Source organism: Pygocentrus nattereri, chromosome 2 (assembly GCF_015220715.1).
Source record: "Pygocentrus nattereri isolate fPygNat1 chromosome 2, fPygNat1.pri, whole genome shotgun sequence".
Lineage (NCBI taxonomy): Eukaryota > Metazoa > Chordata > Actinopteri > Characiformes > Serrasalmidae > Pygocentrus > Pygocentrus nattereri.
In genome coordinates, this window is record NC_051212.1 from 24,936,346 (window position 1) to 24,957,478 (window position 21,133).

A 21,133-nucleotide genomic window follows, 5' to 3' on the forward strand; every position below is an offset into this window, starting at 1 on the left:
TGTATTTCCTTGATGTCATAATGCCTATTCACATCAATATTCAGTCACCAAAGAAAAAACAATTGGAGAGACACAGCTAAACCTTATGCAGACACATGCTGGATTTGCCTTATAAATCATCTTGATTTGAATTTTTTTGTGCTTTACTATCTACATATCTTTTAACAAATAAAATAAGGACGTTTTTTTGCACAATTATGCGCAGATGTTATCCAGTGCTTCTTAAATTTAAAAAGAATATCAATGTCTGCACAAGATTGGCTCATAAGTGCTGTCGCTGTCGTTATAGTAACTCCCTACCAAAACATCAGTGTAAATTAGGGTCATTTGCTAACTGTATGAAATGCTTTAGGATAGGTTTTTGCTTAAAACTTCAGCATAACCCAACACATTACATAAGCTTTGTGTATTGTGAGTCTTGTGACCGCAATTTTATTATGAGAAGGTTTGTATACTGTATAAAAATACCAAAAACATACAGCATTTTACAATTCTGAGTGACAGACACACCTGAGCCACATGACAAGCCAGTCATACTCTGTTACCCTGAACAATCATTCACATTTTTACATTTTTTTTTATTATTAAATCAAATCAAGACTATCAATTAACTGTGAATGTCAGTGATATTCTATACATATTTTCCCTGCATATATGGGAAAGCTTCCTTTTTGCAACAATGATATTGGTGAACTGTAACTGAACATGACATGGCACCTATTAATTTCCAACAAATGGCATTTATTTGAAATTCACAGATGCCATTTCAATTTGAAAGTGCCATATGTATTCTGACTAGACGTATTTTCCAAAGTGGAAGTGTCTAGGGGAAGTCTGAAAAATCCAAAAAAAAGGAAGGTGTTTTAGATTTTACTGAACTGTGAAACAACAAGCACTGCTCCCAGTGACTTCCACATAGAGTCTGATTGCTTCATCAGTCTTCATTGGTCTGCATTTGTATCAGTCACTGCTTGGTGAAAGAGTGGCTGAAGAACACATTGGCAGTAGAGGAGTAGTCCACAGGAAGATTGGCCCCTACATTCTGTGCCCCCAGCTTGGCACCCCCCAGAGCAGATGAATGGCGCAGGGTGAGAAGGCTATACTTTTGGAAATGGCTGTGAGCTGCTTGGGCCTGAGAAAGCACCTGAGTAAAACCTGTAAAAGAAAGAAACCACAGTAACACCACAAAATTCTGTGAATTGAATGTAGTTTTGACATGTCTATGTTTAATAAACAGGCTTTTCTTCTGTGGTCACACTGGTCATTTGACTTTTGCCCCACATGCATTCAGTTCTGAATATATCCTAGCACATATCTCAAGAACAAAGTTTATACAATGACTTCAAAACGTGTATATGCAACTGGTCAGCATTTGCTTAGTCAGTGTGGTTTTGAGCTGTTTTGAGGTATTCCTGCTTTTGTTAAAAATAAATATTTTGCAAATTAACAGAAAGAAGTAGCCGTGATCATATTCTGCTATAGGACCTATTTTGACAACACTCACCATCCTTCATCAGTTCCCAGCTCTTCCACACAGACCCTTCACACAGAATTGGCAAGCCCAGTTCACCGGAGAACAGCTCCTTCAAGACAAAGAGGCAGACAGAGAGAGTGAGTCAGAGTCTGTGTGTCTTGAGTGTAGGTCATGCTCATGAGCAGAATGCTTGCTCAGTTGGTCAGCTGGGCAGCATGTCTAACCTGGTGTGCTTTTGGCAGCACTGCTACAATGTGCTGTGCTAGGATTTTACCAGCCTGAATAAACACATACTGACAGAGAGCATCGCCTGCATTGGCACCTGAAACAGACAGACATACAATATATGCAGCGATACAGAGAGAGACAGTCTAGCCGATGCAATTCCGTATTCAGGTATGGCAGAATATTTGTCTCATAAGAAGCTCATTCACATTCTCCCCACAATACCTTCAGCAAGTTTTCTACAGAACCCAGCAAAGTGAGATTTCTGGAAGTTTCTGTACAGGTGGGGAAGCATGCCCATCAGATCTGACACCTAGAGGTGAATACAAGGGAACAGAATGGTACGAAAAATAAATAAGGGATGAGGGGTCTAAAATGAACTGTGAAGTGTCAAATTGAAAGCGGTAAATTAACTGTACTGATATTTTTTTTTAATCAATTATAATAATATCAAATAAGATCTGTTCACATTTATGCCCAAAATATATTTTTAGTATGCTTTAAAATGTGCAATTCAGAAAAAAAAACTTAGTGTATTAATTTGTTTATATTCTATTACTGCATAAACAGCTCCTCCAGCCACACAGTTTTTCGTTATAATCCAATATTTTTACACAACAACATAATCCATTCAAATAGTGGTGAAATTCACACTTTGAGATACACTGGTTAACATGAGGTCAGAGAGTTACATACCTGAAACTTATCACTTACCTGAAAGTACTCGTCCATGGCTTTTTTAACATAGGTGATATCATGTGGAGGCTTGGCCAGGTTATCTTTAGCATCAAATACAGTTTTTACAGCAAGATGAGAGATCCAAAATGCTAAAAAAAAGGAAGAAATAGAAAAAAAATCAGGAAATCTCAGTAAACAATAATGATGTTTTCATAACAAAGTGTTGTTGTAACAGTTACCTGATCCTTCATCCCCCATCATGTGACCCCATCCCCCACAGCCCACCTGAGTGCCATCAGGGTTCACCAGCTTACAGTTAGAACCAGTGCCTGATATCACCACTATGCCACCTACAGAGAATGAGAGTTCTGTGCATTTTTTGTCTTGCCCAAACACTTAACAGTAATTGTTATCCATTTTTAAGAACAAAGTATAATATGTTGCCCAAATTGAGTGTAAATTAATCAGTTAATTTGATGCTGCTTTCAAGTTTAATATCACTACTGCTAACTGATACAGTACCATGGTCAGTAGCTGTTGCCATGGCACCAATGGCATCAGTGGTGATGTAATAACTTTGGCTTAGTTTGGGATATCTTTCTGACATCTGATCAATCAGTTTCTGAATGGCAGCCTTCTGTTCCCCACCACTCAGTGACATGCCCTATGGACAGGGACAAATAAACGTGCCACAATTGTAGTTAGAACCAGTTGAAGTGCACATTAGTACACATAAATAGTCCAAACTGACTAGAGTTTAGATTCCACTCACCAGTGAATGAATCTGTGTGTCTGGATCCAGCCCTGCACTGATCTTTGCCTTCTGGACCATGTCGTAAATACCTTCAATACACTTATCAACACCAACCAACTACAGAATAGAACAGAGATAAATTCAGCTGGCAAAGCTTTGAAATACATGCATATGTAAATGTATGTTTGCACAGGTATGCACACAGTGTTTTCAAAAATATTTCACAGAGGTAACAGTTTATTTTCTCACCCACCCAGTGGTTGGTGCAAGGTCCATCTGTCTCAGCAAGAATGTCCCCTGTAGCAGAGAGCAGCATTGCTTTGGAGTGAGACCCACCCCTGTTGGAAAAGACAAAATAATAAAAGATTAGAAATCATTTTAATTAATATATAATTAATATGAGATCAGTAAACAGCTATAGCCAGAACTGATAGAGGACCAGATATCAGTTCAAACCAAATTAGGACAGGATCAGAAATCAGTGAAATTCAAATTAGTAGAGGACCAGAAATATTAGTTAAAGCAAAATGAGTACAGGTCAGATCAGTTCAAGCCAAACTAACAAGCTAATTCCAACCCATCTCCCACATTCACTGTGGTTTCCACTCCCACATAATAAAAGCCATACAACAAACTAGAGCCAGCGCGTCTTAACAGAAGCACATAAGCACATTATTGTATTTTTGGACTATGATGTGATTCAAATAAATGCCAGAGGTTTTAAAATAAAAAATGATAATAATCAGTATTTTTGACAGTAACTCACCCTTCTACTCCTCCGTACACCGCACTCATTTCTATCGCTTCCCGTTTCTGTCATGTGACAAACACGTGATCGAATAATTTTCAACCAATCAGATCATTGCATGCGCAACCGCTTGAACTCAGACTTTGAAATATTTAACTGCTCTCTTTTATTGCTCTCGCTTTAACTGCCTTTCTTATCATGCTCCTGTCTTCCCCTTTGTGCTTCCCCTGCAATTATAAATTAACTTTCTTTAAAATTACTGCATTTTTTCCCTTCTTCTTTCCTACAGAAACTGATTTCGCATGTTATCACCATGAACCTACGAAGAACTCACTCAGAAATATGTATCATGTTACAATTACATCATGTTGTCAAATTAGGATTTAGCTTATACTATATATATATATATATATATATATATATATATATATATATATATATATATATATATATATTCCTCCCACAGTCCAAAGACATGCAGTTAATCCGATTGGTCAAGCTAAATTGCCCCTAGGTGTGAGTGTCTGTGACTGAATGTCTGTCTGTTTGTCTGCCCTGCGATGGACTAGCGACCTGTCCAGGGTGTATCCTATATATATATATGTTTATATATCTACCTATCTCTTTCATTGACGTCTGGTTTTGTGAAATTGCCTGTAGTTTGCAAAAGAAATGCTGCAAATGTAAGGCATCGACGTTAAATAAAGTAAAAGTTGAAGTCGTTAATCTGCCAGTAGGTGGCGGTGTGTGCCTTTCAATTGTACTTGTTACTCGTTAGGCCCACTTTCACCCAGTGAGTTATAAGAAGTTTTCTTCGCATCAACACTTCAAAACATTTTTCTTTCACGTGATTTTACTGTCTTCCTCAGTGTGCAAGACGATTTATTACTATGTAAACTATATTTTCAAACGTTCGTAGACATAGAGACATATAGAACTCTATAAAGGCTTCTGCTACTGTTAATGTGAGCTTGTAACAATCACAGAACACCTTTTGCTGCTATATAGGACTTTTCAAAAAGGTCTACGTAGAACCACACACAACACATCCTCCACCAATCTGACAAACCCTTTAATTATGCTCTTTGAGTGTTCATGGTTCTATATAGAACCGATTTCTTTACTAAAGAACCCTTGAAGAACCTTCTGTACATTAAGGTGGACCCATTGTGGAAAAATGCAGAGTGACATAATGACAGGTGTTCACAAAATGATGACAGCAGAGTTTGTGAAGTGTGTTCTCCATCATCAGGTGACTTGTTCACATTTCTTTTTTGAAACTCGCTGTGTCTTGGGACTCAAAGGTTAGAGGATATCACAAGGGATATCCTCCCACCTTAAGAGGGGGAAGTCTACTCTTGTCTGACTTTTACTTTGACCTACTGTGCTCAACCTGAGTGACGTTTGTCTGAGGGCGGCTCTGCAGGAGCATGTAAAGACTTAGTGCAGCGTGTCCTCTCTGAACTAGGCCCATACTGTCTGTGTGTCTGTCTGTAAACATGCCTGTCTAGTGGGCGTGATGAGGGGAGAATCTTTTTCCATTAGCACAATGCAGAATTGCTTTCACTATGTTTGTTGAAAACCACATTCTCTCACCAACAGAAACACTCAGCCTCCCTCAGCCAAAATGCCAAATAATAATGTCAGAGAATGGCAGTAGTATTGGCTGTGTATGAGAGAGAGAGAGAGAGAGAGAGAGAGAGAGAGAGAGAGAGAGAGAGAGAGAGAGAGAGAGAGAGAGAGAGAGAGATCACAGGTACTCAGACATGTGGTTTATGGGTGGCTTATATGTGATGACTTCTTACAGAAGTCAAATGCTTGAGTACTGTAGGACAGTATGACATCTGCACGTCTGCTGAAACAAACAGCATAGACCGGCATGAATTCTATGCTGGTTTATGCTGGTCTGGTGTGGACTTCGCTGGTCACTCAGAGTGGTCCTGCTGATTGACCAGCACACCAGCATCCAGAACAGAACCTGTGCTGGTTTTGCTGGTGACCATCACTGAACATCCTTCTGAACAGGGGCAACTTAACATCATACGCAGCTTAACAGAGCAACATGAGGATATTTACCGTGATATTTTACGTCACGTCACGTCTGTTTGAGCACATCGCGGATTTCAGCAGTACAAAATGAATCGACTACACTGATCGTTTCATTCGATGCTGAGAGGTTTTACTGGCTCTTTTTTGTCTTCTCCAAATCATCAGGAAAGATGAAAATAAAGATCGTGATGTGCGTCGTGAAAATGCCTGATACTGCGTCTATGTTGTTTGGTTCGCCGTGTCTCCCACCTCTCAACGGACATCGCAAGGTAAAGCACAGCCGCAGAACAGCGGTACCAGAATGAATTAACAGGCACGTGTGACACGACCGGAAATTTCTAGACATGAATGTACTTTTTGACCACATGAGTGCACAACACGAGGAAAGTGACGAGCTGAGAGAGAGACAGACAGAGGAAAAGAGAGAGAAAACAAAGGGAGCGATAGAGAGAGGAGAGCGAGAACAAGTAGAAGAGAAAGACAGAGAAAATAAAGAAAGCGACACAGAAGGGAGAAGAGGGAAGGAGGGAAGAGAACGAGCGACAGAGAGAGGAGAGACAAAGAGAAAACAAGTGTGTGTAAGAGAGAGACACAAAAGAGAAAGACAAGGATAAGAGAGAGAAAATAGAAAACAAGTGAAAGAGAGAAAGACAAGGAAAAGAGAGGCAAAAGAGAAAACAAGTGAAAGAGAGAGAGACAAAAGAGAAAACAAGTGAAAGAGAGAAAGACAAGGAAAAGAGAGAGGGAGAAAATAGAAAACAAGTGAAAGAGAAAGACAAGGAAAAGAGAGAGAGAGAGAGAGAAAATAGAAAACAAGTGAAAGAGAGAAAGACCAGGAAAAGAGAGAGAGAGACAAAAGAGAAAACGAGAGAGAGAGAGAGAGAGAGAGAGAGAGAGAGCGTGGGGTGGGTAGCTGCAGTCTGAAAGCTCGTGCGCGCGCATTGGTGCTGCGCGTGAACCCCGGACACCTTCAGAGGCTGAACGTGCCCTGAGAGAGACAGAGAGAGAGAAGAGTTTCTCAACGGATCCAGGGTTATGTAATAAACACAGAAATAAATAACAGCTTTTTAAATGACTTCCCTGCGACGATTTGGTGAAGTTTGGCGAGCGGAAGTTCGCGCTCAAGGAAGTGTGAAGAAGTGAGAGGCTGAGATACAGAGAAGATTCGCGTGTTGACGAGTTTGGGCTTCCTTCAGACTCCAGAGGAGGATTCAGTACAAGATGGACACTCACGTCAAAGAAGGACAACTTTATGTCCAGCACCAGAAGTTTGGAAAGGTAAGCTACTGTTTCGTGACTTCGCCCGGCGAGCAGAGCTGAGCTGAGCTGAGCTGAGCTGTGGTGTTAATGTGAGACAACGTCGTTTCTACCTCGGAGCACAAACTGAACGGAACGCTTTACTGCTGTGTAGCTCGAGGACAGACAGGCAGGCAGTGTTCGAACTTACTTACAGCCAAGTGTCACCTCTGTGGTGCTCATTTGCAGAGGTCAGTAGAGTAGCCTGAAACCACAGTGGAAGTATTGTTAACGTTATTTTGGAAGAATGACACAAGAGAAAGTCAAAAAGAACCTTACAAAAAAGATAAAGTGCCAGCTTAAAAATAAGCACTGAGAAATGTTAGAACTACAGTGGAACTAACTCACCAGTGCATCCAGCAAAAGACCTGAAGTTTGTGGCGTGTTATTTCTTTTTTTTCTTTTTTGCTGTCTTGGTCTAAAATCAAAAATAAACCCAGAAGTCAGAGGTGTGACGAATCACACTGTCAGCAATGTAACATAATGAAACTAAATGCAGAAAAGCAATTAGTGACTGACTGTTAAAGCACTGTGAATGTAACTAAGCAAAAGTAGATTTCTTTTCTCACAAATATGCTTGAGGACTGTAATTATAGAAAGATTTGATAATACAGGAAAGAAATCCGTCTGCATTTTACACATGAATAAATGTAATCAGTTATTCCCCATCTGTGCTCTTTTGACTGAATAATCCCACGTTATTTACAAAGATAAAGATGGAGAGATGGATTGACTGACTGATTGAAGACAGACCATTGAAGAGTTTGTGTCTGATCATCATAATGCATTAATGTTGTGGCTGTGAGGTCCGGCTCTATTCTCTTTCCTGTGACATGAGATAGTCACATGAATGAATAACAGTCAGATGCAACAGCAGGCCTGCTGCCCACTGTTCACCTTTTACCATACCCCTTCTTAGAGGACTGAAGCATGCTGGGACAGCATTCAGCAGCAGTTATTTTTCTTTCTTTGACATTTATGACTAATCACACTGTTGATATAGTATTGAAACGGAACAAGTATAAAGACACATTGTTTTTTGTCTCAGTCACTTTTACAAAAGCCTCTGCATGTGATAGAAAATGTGTCACCTTGTCTTTTCATCAGAAGGCCAAACCACAAAAGTGAGAAACTCTATCTGAGCAGCGTAGTACAGGCAAATCACACTGTTTCAGGCCAATTTGTTCTTATTACCATTTCACATCGACATGAATCATGTGACCCCATGCAAAACTTCTCGTAAATTGTAGCCAAGGGCACTAAAGGACCTAAAAATCGCTCACGCCTGATCTATTCTTATAGCCTCTTTAATGTGTTTTTTGAAAGCATTCTCCCGATTTGGTTAAGTAAAAATATGAGCAGACATCGCTAAGGCAATAGCTGCGACTCATGGCTGCTGAGGAGAGCAGTCCATTACTTCATAAAGTGATCTTTTTCTAACTTTCACATCTGCTGGTCAGCAAAGCAACCTTGTGTTTTCTGTAATTTTTTTAGATTTGGATGAAATTGTCTGGTCCATCGTAGCTTTTCAGATTTGCCACTTATGTATGTGTATATTTTTAATTCAGACTGCACTTTGTGGGACTCTTGGATTATTGCATAATTTGAAAGCAGCTCTGTTTTACATTAAGTAAACATTTCATGCAGAATGGACCTATAGAGACGGTACACATTACTTGTAATAAAATCTCTTGACATGATTATACATTCAAGTTCATACCATCTTTTTGCTTCTCCTGTAAAGTTACCTTTTTCAAGATATCATGTCTTGTTATGACCATGACAAAAATAGCATTCTTCTGAGACCAATGCTCTTATGTTGTTGCAAGTTCTTGGTAAAATACAAAGATCAACACAAGCTCTTAAGGTTCCTCTCAAGGTTTCTTCCTCATGTTCTTACAGATTTTTTCCTGGCTGCAGTCACCCTCAGCCTGCTCATTAGGGCCTGGACCCAGATAAAACTGCTTTATGACGTTGTGTAATTGTAAAAAGTGGTCTACAAATAAAACTGAATTGAATTAACATGAGCTAATACGAAGACTGTGATGACTTGGAAGAATGTGCGCCTGGCTGCTGAGGGCTGAAGAAGTTGACCTTGCTTGTTAGGTGTTGAGTGGGAGAGTGGGAGTGATAAGGTTATTTAAAAAAACTCCAGAATATGACTTGTTTTGGTTTCAATGTTGGCTCATATTTGGAGGTGAGGTTGTGTTTGGGTATTGTTTCAGTGGGTTTGTGGGAGATATTACCCTCTGATCTAGACCCTGGTTTACTTAAGTCATCACGTGATAATGACTGCTATGCTACAATAGATACATTTATAGGCCTAGTGCTTGGTATATTGGTTTCAAGTTATTATGACCTTTCTGACTTTTGCAAAACTGATATTGCAGAAAGCTAAAAATGCAAATGGGCTGTTTAACCACGCAAGCCTTTACTGTGTTCTGTGAGCATCTCACACAGTTCCAGATCAGTTTTCTTCACGAATGTGTGTTTTGTTGAATGAAGGTCAATCTTTGGCTATGCCACATGATTGAGTTACCAGTGCATTCTGAATATGTTGCAAGGCATATTGCAATATGTACCCCTAACTCTCAGTGACTCAAAAACAGTCATTCATTACTGAGACATTTCTTGGCTGGTAGGTGTAGATGGAAGTTGCCTCAGACATTTGACCTTTACCAAGCCCTTTAAAAGTGACCTCTGGATAAAAGACAACAGATGCAGAGTGTGTCTGTGTAGGTTTGTGTGAGACATGCTTTAAAACACGACAAAGTTTACCCTTGCCAAACTTCTCCATCACCCGAGACTGGTGTTTGTGTAATGTTGGAGTGTAGAGGGATATTGACTTTGGCCCAGCCCCCTGGGCCTCTGTCCACTATGTTGGCTGCAGCTGCAAGAATCTGGAAGGTGGCCTCACAAAGCAGTACGGCAGAGAAGGTACTGCCTGTATGATCCTTTACAATCAGGGGTTGGGCCTTTTGTGGTCTGCATTACGATAATGCAGTTATATGTTTATATTACTGTTAAAGTAATTTAAAACGGTCCCCTCACCTTGACAATTGTTTTAGATACACACGCACCATTTTAAGCGCTGAGGTGAAGAACTGAGGCTGAGCTGTTCTAGAATAGAATGTGCTTTCCACTTGAGTAACACAGAACACTGAGAACTTCAACTTCTAGTGCTTTTTTTTAGGCAGTTTAACTAGTCTCACTATCAGATGCTTCACTCATATGACATAAAGTGTCTGATACTTATTGTGCACTAGTGTTGCTTTTAAGCCCTTTTAAGTCAAGGAAACGGTTCATTTGAGCATTCTTATGGTTTACGCCAGATGTAAACAAATGAATGGAAACTGGAAATGGTTGTTCATATTTAGCTGGAAGTCAGCTGACATCTACAAGAATTAGCCTGTCCCATATGTCACACTTATGATTGCTTTGTATTTAGTTGAAAAAGGCCCTCTTTGTCAATGTAGGTGGTTTTTGGTCACACCAAGTGAAGAAAGCTACCAGACATTATGCCAGAAGTCTGGCTTGCGAGACAACTGTTTGGGTAAATTTACGTCAATTCTGAGCAGTATTTTATTTCCAAGAATTTTTAAGGACTTAGTAATGGTCAAACAATAGCCTTATTTTTGACTATCCTTTTTTTTAAATAGAGCATAATTAGAGTATTTATTTTTTCAGGGCACACATTTACATATGTATGTTTAAACTTCTAATCACTCATTTTGATTGTTACTAATGGAACGTTTCTAATACAGAAACATTTATGTTTCTTCAGAGCTTAGTTAATCTTTAATTTATGAAAATGTGAAAAATAGTGAACAGCGCTGTCTAAAAAGAGGAGCCGTCAGATCGGTTATTAACACCGTCTTCTGTGGCTACACATTAATCCAAAAAGCCAAGTGTGTGGTTAGTATGCAAATGATTAGTGTGAGGATAGTAGAGGTATTAATGTGCATCGAGTGTTAAGCTTTGCTTTTTCAGTTAAAAAATGTTTATTGTTAGGAACTTTTAATACTGTGTCTACAGTATATATACTGTTATGTCGTCTTTGTGGTCATATTTTACTCTGGGAATGCTCTTAATGCCTGTGTTTGGGAAGAGAAAGCATGTGTATGTGTATTACACTAGCATTACTTCTGATAAGGTCGGGATGCAGATTTGAGGAAGTCACTCTCTCTTGGCTTATTTGCATAAGTTCCATCCTGTGTAATATATTTCTCAAGTACACTGTTACCTTATATGGAGTCGGTGGGGTAACTGTGATGAAATTACATCTGACATGGCCTTTGTCATTAATTCAGCTGGTTAAGTTTGGTTTAACAATCAATTGTTTTTTATTTTGCAAGATGCTTGGGTTCTGAATATCCTTCTTCATATGTATCATGACTCTAAATGTTCTCACACATAAGATTTGTAGAGGTGTGTTTATATATTTCCTGCTGTCTGAATTGGCCCACCTTTTTTCTCCAAAAACATCACTGCAAACAGGTTATTAATGGCTGTATATCGTACGACTGTAAGGGAACTGTTACTCTGAACACTCTGTAAATGTGCGCGTCACTCAACACTCTGTAAGTGTGCATGTGTTAAAATAGTCTGTGGAGCTTTTTGGAAAGCAGGCCCAGAGTAGATCTGCAGATGGAACAGTCATACTGTACACCTGCAGTGTGTTGGAGGAAGCAAAGCACATTGGGTAATCCCACACATTTCCTCTTTGCCATGTTGATAAATGCACATGCACACTAGATTTGAATAACCCATAGCAGTGCTGGACAGTATGTTGTCTGTACCAGTATACTAGTATTGGTGTCGCACAATGATACTGTAACGATAGGATAAGTTTCTGTGTTTAAGAGAAGAAAACTTACTGATTAAGTCCAATCAAAACAGTTATGTCAGCACTGTAAGACATTTTTAGCATTACATACCAGTACTCAGAAAGCATGAGTTCAATTTTATTAATGGAAACTTAAACTGATGCTCTAAGATATTTAGAAAAGCTTGTGATATTGAATTTTATCAATGCCAGCCAGTACTAACCCATAGTGTACAACTAGCCAAATTTCTCTTTGAAGCAGTGACTGCAGTGATCTGATTTTGCCTGTAACCTTGAAATTCTCCCCTCCTCTTTCCTTATGTCATTACTGGTGACAGCAGTCATCCTCCATTTCTGAGTACGCTGTATTGTCACTCATATGGAGACCTTTTGTGGCATTTTGACCGTTAGAATCTCTGCGTTCCATGGCACAGCAGACATGAAGTCACAGGAAGTGCATAGTTGTGGAATAAGACTTGATTAAGGCCCCCAGATGCCTGAATGTCCTTACAACATTCTCTTTGTATGGTGGCACATAACACATCTATCAGAGTTGTTTTAATGCACAACACTGTAATATACACATGCAGTGTACTTTTTATATTAGGATCTCTAGTTTAGTGAGACTAAAGATGTTTATATGATGTTTATATATTAAATCTACTGTGACTAAAGATACTGATATTAAATAGTTTATCTACTGCCAGATATACATTTTCTGTAATGCCCCAGTACATTGTCAGTGCAGTACCAAAAGCACTAGATAATTCTAACTTTCTAAAAGAAAAAAAAAATCTTAAAGGTAATGTACCATAAGCCCATTTCTGTTGGTCCATTTGTCATGAAGTGTTTGAACAATATAAAGGCCAGCTGGCATTTTCAAATGGTGTAAAGGAATAAAGACTGAAATAATGAAAGCATTACCACATCAAGGCCACATGTTTTGCCTGCCGTCCTGTAGTCAAGACAACCAAAATATTTTTGTGAATGGAACTGAAGTTGATTTATTCTGTTCAGGCTATTACTATTACTGAATTATCACCTTCCCACCTCCTTTAGTTTGCTCAACACTGTAACCAGGCTCAACCTGGATCTTCTCAGTACAGCCTGTACTTATTTTACTCTCTTATTTTGTATGCTTACTTGCACTGACGTTCATTTCACTGAAAGAAAATTGTACCTTTGAAACAGTTTTATATCTTTGAAACAGTTTTATAAAGGTGACTAAGACGTTTGCTTACATACTTCAGTGTTCGCATTAAAACTTAGGAGGACGGAACCTTTCACCTTTGAATACACGCACGCACGCACACACACACAAACACACACACACACACACACACACACACACACACACACACACACACACACACACCACTCCACAGGTGTCCTCGGTCACTCATTTTGTTTATTTGCGTAATCTCCTAGCTTTCCTTCCCTCTTTTGTGCATCTGGAGGAAGAAGCTTGATACTCACTAGCATCATACATTTCCTTACAGTTAACGCAGCAGACCCTGACTCTACATAAAGGTGGTGTGATGTAAATAAGTCCCTCTTATGGATATCATGCTAAACAGTGACAGGCTTGTACTGTGTAGAATCTAAGGGAAAGTTTGGAGATACATTCTTCTTTCTACAGCCAGCTAATCAAGTTGCAGTACAGTGAATTATGATATGAATATATGGATATATATTTTGAGATATTTGAAATCCATTTCATATGCATTACAATCCATGCCAAAATGCATTGCAAAATATATATTTCAGAACATATTGTCATATTAACCAAATATATTGTAAAATGTAAGGGAAAAATACACACAGAAATGTACAGTAATCTAAAGAAATTTGTGTCAAAACTGTTTCTTACCACATATGTTCATGGTTAATCCAAAGCACAGTGGAAAACAAATAAATCATACCATACGTTCAGTTCATGTATATTTAGTAAGCTTTATAAGGTCTATATCCTGTATATCTGTAAGCTTTGTTACAGTGACATACTATTTTATATATATATATATATATATATATATATATATATATATATATATATATATATATATATATATATATATATATATGTGTATATATATATTCTCCGTCAGTGAATAAAGAGTTACATGTTTTGATCTGATAGCTGCGATATGTAAATCATCAATCCAAATGACTCAGGATCTTTTTGCCAGCAGCAATTTAAACACTGCTGGCCCAACTCAGATATGAAGGCCAACTTAGATAAGCCACTGTGTATTTGACCTCTGAGTCAAATACTCCTCAAATAACATAACTTCCCTCTTTACTCACAGAGTGACTTAATAAGTATCTATCAGTTGAAGTGTAGCTTAAAGGCTCCCAAGTCTGTCTGTTGTTGCTTCAAGATCAAAGAATGCTAAAGTGTCTTGATGTCTTATCTCCTTACTCATGCACTAAATCTCTTTTCAGAAATGGAAGAAAAATTGGTTTGTGCTATATCCTGCGAGTCAGAACGGCATCGCACGGCTCGAGTTCTACGATTGCGGAGGCAGTGGCACTGAAAAACCCAGCACTAAAAAATTGGACAAAAAGATCATCCGCCTTTCAGAGTGTATCAGCATCCTTCCTGCCTTTACCGAAACCTGCCCCAAAGAGAACATGGCCGCCTTCTGTGTGGAGACCAATGATAAAATGCATGTGTTTGCAGCCGAAAAACATGTCACAACTGAGTGGGTGGAGAAGATGTGTGAGATTGCCTTTCAGGTGAGGCACTGTGGAGCATGCTTAATAATTTCACACTCACAAGGTCTGTCTTTCAGTGATGTCACAATAAGAGATTTTTAATGGATTTTATATTTCACTTAATGGTTCACAGAAGTTTTTGAATCGGTGTACAAAATGAACACGGGTTCATTTTTTTTAAAACTGAGCTGCTGACGGAATTTGACAAAATGCAAAACTGAAATTGATATGAAGTGCTGTTGCACATTTAAATGAATGCAAATTTTTACCTGATGAATGGGGAACAAGAAGGCCACATACTAGTATTCTAATTTTCTGTTTTAGTAAGGATCAGCATATTAAGGAAATATACAATACAAGCACTCTAGTTTAAAGCCAATTCTAATTCTTCTTTAATTTGGTGAAAAGAAAAATGTACTGGCCTGCTGTTGTTTAAGTATATTTTATGTCATCTTAAGGTGTTTGTGTTTGCATACAACATTAACTTGGAATGTCTAGGCATGTCCGGATGCATGCTGGGAACTTCCAAAAGGAAAGGGGACTGTAAGCTTTTATGGGAATCAGAAAGGCAGCTGCCTCCTGTGCACACTCAGCATCTCTCCAATTCTTTCTCTTTCTGTCCCTTTGGCTCTCAGGGTGGGAGTGGATCTCTTGGTAGTCCTGACTCCAATGGACAGCAGGAACTTCAGATGGCTGAGAACCTGATCTATTACTCCAGAGAGGAAGGTAATAGAAAGTGAGGGAGTACACATGCCATATTTCTGTCATATCTTAGCCATTTTACGGAGTTATATAATGCAGATTTTCTCTGCACTATAGCCAGTAGAAGGTTGTTTTTCCTCCTATTTCCCTTCTCATTTTCCCTCATGGCTCTTAATCAAGAAAGTTTTCATACTCTCCCTACTGGATAAAATAAAGTCATGGCTGTGCTTGCTTTAGGAGCAAAGTCCTCATTACCACAAACAGTAGATAGAGATAGGAATTATATATGCCTCTGGGTGCAAATTCCTAAACAAGGGAGCCTTGTGACATCTTTTCCTGTCCTAGATTGGTTGTAGCACAGGCACTGTTTTGAATTTGTGTGGAAGCTGCCCTTTTTTGATGTTGATATAGGTCAAGCCATGTCAGCATCCAACGCATAACCATGTAAGAGAAAAGGCAAAAAACTGGCTGCAAGAGGCGGAAGGGTACTTTCCTTAGTCACATGTTAGGCATGCAGCCCTGGAAAAATGTGCCTGTTAATGTGTTTACACTAGACAGTATAGAGAGGAGAGCTGCTTCCTACTGTGACAGACATGCGCATGCACACACAGAAAGACATGCTCTGCTGCATACCATTTCTGCTATTAGGGTAGTTAAAAGTGATTGAGTTAAAGAGAAAAATGTTACTAACCAAAACAAAGGAGCTGTACAGAGCAGTACAGAATCTCAGGCATTTAGCCCCTTTCTTCAGCTTAGCCATCCACAGCATTCAAATATCAGTGTGAGAGAGAGAGAGAGAGAGAGAGAGAGAGAGAGAGAGAGAGAGAGAGAGAGAGAGAGAGAGAGAGAGAGAGAGAGAGAGAGAGAGAGAGAGAGAGAGAGAGAGAGAGAGAGAGAGAGAGAGAGAGAGAGAGAAGTAGATAGGCATAGAGACAGATACTTACATTTGTGAAAAGTAAAGGCAGCAGTTTCTCTCTCTCTTTCTCTCTCTGAATCCTCATCCAGAATCCGAATGTTTCTAGGGAAATGGAGGTCATGAACACTTCTGTTTTTCATAAGGGCTCCTATGACTTCCTCAAAGAGCTGTGAGTGAGCACAAACATTAAGAGGCTTGTGACTTTGCAGTCTTGGCACACTCACTCCATGTCTTCATTGCATGAGTGGGTGTGTGAGCATCATATGCACTGTGGTGGGTGTATTTATTCAGTTCTGCAGTTCAGTGACACCAAGCAAGCATGTGAAGTGACACTATCTCACTGTTGTTCTGCAACACTAACTGTTGGTTTTTTACAGACATTGAATTTTCCATTGGCCTCTGGGGATTTTAAGAGCCTCTCTGAAGTGAAGCCACTGATAACAACTGTGAGCATCTGCAGGTCCCGATAAGCTAGCAGATCAGAGCAACGCTCTACAGGCCTATGATATAGCAGACTGACTGATGGGCACAACTGTACCAAATAAATAACTTGGTTATATATGCAACATATGGGGATATTGCAAAGGCATTGATGTCTGTCAATTTCCTGTGACAGACAACCATGTGAAACACAAAAGAATGTTGCCTTTGAACTTCCTATAAGCTCTGTTTTCGGAAATCACTGAAATATCTTCACCTAATCAAGCTGAGCTTGTAATAATTGAACTCTGCAATATTCAATTTAGATGCAAAAGTGCTCTTTGCGCTTTTTTCTGTTTCATTTATTTATTTGGGTTTGCCAAACAAAGGAAAAGGGTGCTTCTACTAACTATACATGAGGTGCAATTAAAAAGATTTGTCAAGGAAAAGATGTAATGCTCATTACCACAGCAAAAGGTTGACTTACAATGCTGAATATAGGCCAAAACATTGTTTTATCTAGTCATCCTTTTGGGATTTGCCAGAATAATTTTATTTACGTCCATTTGAACTATCAAGGATTTCAGATGACTGACAGAAAACCCAAATCATATCAGAAAAGGTGGGCAGTATCAGTATCATATCAGTATGTTGCTAAATGTTTAATGTACTCTCTCTACATGTCTGTCTCTCTCTCTCTCTCTCTCTCTCTCTCTCTCTCTCTCTCTCTCTCTCTCTCTCTCTCTTTGTAGTCAATGAATTCTGGGTGAGCATCCAAAGAACAGAAGCATCTGAACGTTGTGGTCTGTCGGGTAATTACTGGCTTAAAGCAGATGGAGAAAGCCTGATATTGAAGGAACCTAAGACTAAAAGGAACTTACTGGTGTGGCCCTACAAACTGTTGCGTCGCTATGGCAGAGATAGAGTAAGTTTTAGTCCATTTTAAGGTTGATCTTAGCAGTATACAAAGAATCTTACCTGCAACTTTCTGAGTTTCCTGAACAGAATGTGTTGAATTGTTTAAGGTATTAATATACGTCACTTCTGTTGCATTCACATGGGCCTGAACAGTTTTCCCACTGCATAACGTAATTGAACTGGAGCAGTGAAGAATAATGCTGACCAGTGCTCAGACTTGGTTATATGTGTGAACATCCAAATGATGTGAACTTAAAATAATCTCATAGTTGTTCTCACCCTGCTTTTTTAGTGACAGCTGCCCTCATGCTAAAACTGACACTTCTAGCAGGAACTTGAGGCCACGGTTGTTTCCAACTCTGCTTCCTGTTGTTACCATAGAAACTAGTTTGGTACAGGAAGCTGGCCTTCCTCTCTCCTTTAAGAGTGGGTGGGAGGCAGGGTTAAGGTGGCAAATAACTATTGAGATATCAAGCTTATGATACCGCTCGAGGATCTGAATAAGCAGAGTATCGTTGGTGTCCAAAGGAAAACAAGTATCTCCAAAATACTACCTTTACAGTAGAAGGTAAAAACTTACTTTTAATGTAAATTTATGTGATTTTATTCCAGGTATTTTTGAGCATTTCTGTTGATCCACTAGTAGAAAAGTGCTTGATGAAAATTTTGCAAAATTTCACACAATAATGTAGAAAAGTTATTTTAAAAAAAGGATACATGTTTTTCTTTGGACAGTGATGATATGCTAAAAACACAATCTCGATCTGGTCACATAGTAACATGCTTACACAAAATATTAAGGACTGCTTTCAAACACATCAGTTAAGATGAGAAATAGAAGCTTAGTTTTATACCACTAAACTGAAATGCCACCATTGATTTGACATTTCAGTTAACAAAAAAAACCCCAAAACAACACATCATAAATCACATTATCACCTCTCTCATTCTGATGTCTTGTGCAGGTGATGTTCTCTTTTGAGGCTGGCCGGCGCTGTGAATCTGGTCCAGGGAACTTCACCTTTGAGACAAAGCAAGGGAACGAGATCTTTCAGATTGTGGAGAGCGCAATTCGGGAGCAGAAGGCCCAGGCTGAGGACCGGCACCAGAGCTGTCCATCATTTGATGGTGACTGTCCTGCCATGCAGCAGATTCGTGCCGCCATTGCTGAGGGAAACAGCCGAGAGCCAGACGGAGACTCTGGTGGCAGCAAGCCCGGATCTGCAGATGGCGTCATTGGCCGGAGGGAAGGTGAAAGCAAGAATTTAAAGGGGCGTAGCTTACCAGAGCCCCCTGCACCTATTGCAAGCACGCCACCACGGTCTCCTATGCCTCGTGGGCCAAAAAGTGGACCTTTATTGGAGGACCAAGTTAATCTGTACTCAGAGCCTGCTGATTCTGTTCGTCTACCACCTAATCTTGGAGACTGTCTTTATTCTGACCCTGTAGACAGCATCAAACCTACACCAACCCCCAACCCACGGCTACGTCCACTCGGAGATGAGGGGGGAGGCCGTCTTCCAGGCAACAAGGCTGAGCCTTTCTATGCAGATGTCTATGACCGGGTGACCCTAGACTTAACCCAAAGAACAGGAGCACTAGGACTTGAGCCACGGGGCAGACGCCCTGCAGAAGGAATCCCATCAGAGCACATCTATGATGAACCTGAGGGAAGAGCAGGTCCTCCAGCAGGCCAGCCCATCATCACTCTATATGATGAGGCACGGCTGGAGAGCCAACCATGGAGAACCAGAGGACTTGAAGAGCCTCAGGGTCATGAAGTGCCTTACAACCCCAGTACAGATGACTATAGTGTTCCTGCCTTTGGCAAGACACCTCTACCCCAGGCTGTGGCCAGGCCTAAAGGCCCGAAGCCCCTCACAGCACCCAAACCGAGTAAGGGAGCACTTCCTAGGAAAGATCCTCCTCCATTGCCCCAAGGTAAAGCTAACCTAAACAACAACAATAGCAGCACCAGTAACTATTACGGTGGTGGTGAAGGAACTGGAAGTGAATGGAGTGGTGGAGGAAAAGCAGGGAGGCAGGTTGAGCTTTATAGTAAAGTGTCTAAGCATAAGCCCCCTGTCAATGCTTGGCACCCTGCCATGCAAGCCCCGGACATCATCTACGACAACTTGGGTGATATCTGACCCAAAACTGCACGCCTTCTGACAGTCCAATTGCATTCTGATGGCCCATCTTTGACATACAAACTTAGTCCTAGAGGTCAGGTGAGCATTCTCTGGAGTCTAGTTGGAGTCTTCCTCGCTTGCTAGAGAAATCTGAAGACTACTTCAAGGCCTGATGAAAGAGTAAGTGCACACAATCTAGTGTCACAAATATCTGGCATCATAGATAATGGACTGTGGTCGCTGACCTGTGACACAATGACAAAAGGAGGTCTTTTCCACTATGGAGGACACTTGAACTACAGATTTCACAGAAAATAAATGTGACTTGTAAAACACAATTCTTACATGTGGGTTATCCACATGGTCTCGTCCTAGAAGATATTATAGTTTTGCACTTATTTTACCAGTTTTTCCTTTTTGTGAATCAAAATGAGTCTGTGACTTGTATTTTAGAGGCTGCAAAGCACTTGCATGTCAGAAATCAAAAATGCAAGACAAGGGAATAGTTTCCCATTGTCTTACTATGCCTGACAGTTAAATCTTGGATGGTCAGCGGTAACAGATCATGGGGATAATCGTTGCACACATCCACATTTGTTTTGTATTGAGATTCTAAATGTAGCATTTTACTAATCCACTGCTATGTGTGTGTTGGAAGAAGTCAAAAACAGCTGTGCTGTTGATAGTATGGTTGAAAATTGTGATAACAATAAAAAAAGATTCATAGGAAAACAAATTGCTTTTATGAATTATTTGGAAGTACCTAGTATTTTAGTAAAATCTAGTGTTCTTGAATCTGGATTTTTTTTGTTTTTTGGTGAGTCCACAAGGAGGGCATGAAATTACCTTGAATGCTCTTTTCCTCTTTCACTGTCCTTTATTCACTCCTTTACTTTGCCCCTCTAGAGTGCTGAATACTGCCAGAACAGATAAAACACTCCCTGATGCCTAGGGAATATTAACCAGCTGCGTAAAATAGGGCCTTACTTCAAGTGTGGCTTAAATGTTGGCTAAATTAATTCGCGTCTGTCTGTCTCTGTTTGAAGGTACAGGCTGTTCCTTGTCCTGTTTTCTCTCTCATTCACCCCTTCACTCTTTTCCTTTCATTCCCCCGCCCTCACTCTTTTCTTCCACTGTCTGAAGGGATTTTTTTTTTGGCCACCCTCTTGGCCTGCCAGAATCTGATCTATTCATCACTTTGTGCCTCACTTTTTCAATATGCAGTTTTCTTAAGCTAAAATGCAGACAGTGCCGTGTCCTTCACGCTAATGTTTTTCC

General features: G+C 39.8%; 2 protein-coding genes across 3 annotated transcripts; one reads left to right on the top strand and one right to left on the bottom strand.

The window, feature by feature from the left end:
- Nucleotides 1–407: 407 nt before the first annotated feature.
- Nucleotides 408–18,790, bottom strand: nagk (N-acetylglucosamine kinase). 2 transcript variants are annotated; one of them, XM_017699670.2, is made up of 13 exons: nt 18,663–18,790; nt 16,414–16,552; nt 7,573–7,642; nt 7,380–7,429; nt 3,385–3,469; nt 3,150–3,248; nt 2,900–3,041; nt 2,617–2,727; nt 2,414–2,526; nt 1,925–2,012; nt 1,699–1,796; nt 1,505–1,583; nt 410–1,155 (listed from the first exon to the last, which is right to left on the bottom strand). In XM_017699670.2, exons 5-13 carry the CDS (start codon nt 3,445–3,447, stop codon nt 965–967), a joined length of 984 nt encoding a protein of 327 aa, XP_017555159.1. In that variant the 5' UTR covers nt 3,448–3,469; nt 7,380–7,429; nt 7,573–7,642; nt 16,414–16,552; nt 18,663–18,790; the 3' UTR covers nt 410–964. The 2 variants fall into 2 exon arrangements, with proteins under 2 accessions (XP_017555158.1, XP_017555159.1); XM_017699669.1 differs by lacking the exons at nt 7,380–7,429; nt 7,573–7,642; nt 16,414–16,552; nt 18,663–18,790 and adding an exon at nt 3,898–3,982 and having other exon boundaries at nt 408–1,155.
- On the top strand, nt 6,802–20,591 carry dok1b (docking protein 1b). Its single transcript, XM_017699668.2, has 5 exons — nt 6,802–7,206; nt 14,495–14,788; nt 15,403–15,493; nt 17,558–17,730; nt 18,689–20,591. The coding sequence occupies exons 1-5, from the start codon at nt 7,150–7,152 to the stop codon at nt 19,871–19,873; spliced, it is 1,800 nt and encodes a 599-aa protein (XP_017555157.1). The 5' UTR covers nt 6,802–7,149; the 3' UTR covers nt 19,874–20,591.
- Nucleotides 20,592–21,133: the final 542 nt, after the last annotated feature.

Excerpts from the sequence above, each read along its gene's own strand:
- nagk (XM_017699669.1), bottom strand. The coding sequence starts at position 3,926 with ATGAGTGCGGTGTACGGAGGAGTAGAAGG. Across the intron at positions 3,249-3,384 it reads GACCTTGCACCAACCACTGG|TTGGTTGGTGTTGATAAGTG; the intron begins GTGGGTGAGAAA and ends TCTATTCTGTAG. Across the intron at positions 1,584-1,698 it reads TGCTGCCAAAAGCACACCAG|GAGCTGTTCTCCGGTGAACT; the intron begins GTTAGACATGCT and ends TTTGTCTTGAAG.
- dok1b (XM_017699668.2), top strand. The coding sequence starts at position 7,150 with ATGGACACTCACGTCAAAGAAGGACAACTTTATGTCCAGCACCAGAAG. Across the intron at positions 15,494-17,557 it reads CTATTACTCCAGAGAGGAAG|TCAATGAATTCTGGGTGAGC; the intron begins GTAATAGAAAGT and ends CTCTCTTTGTAG. Across the intron at positions 17,731-18,688 it reads GTCGCTATGGCAGAGATAGA|GTGATGTTCTCTTTTGAGGC; the intron begins GTAAGTTTTAGT and ends TGTCTTGTGCAG.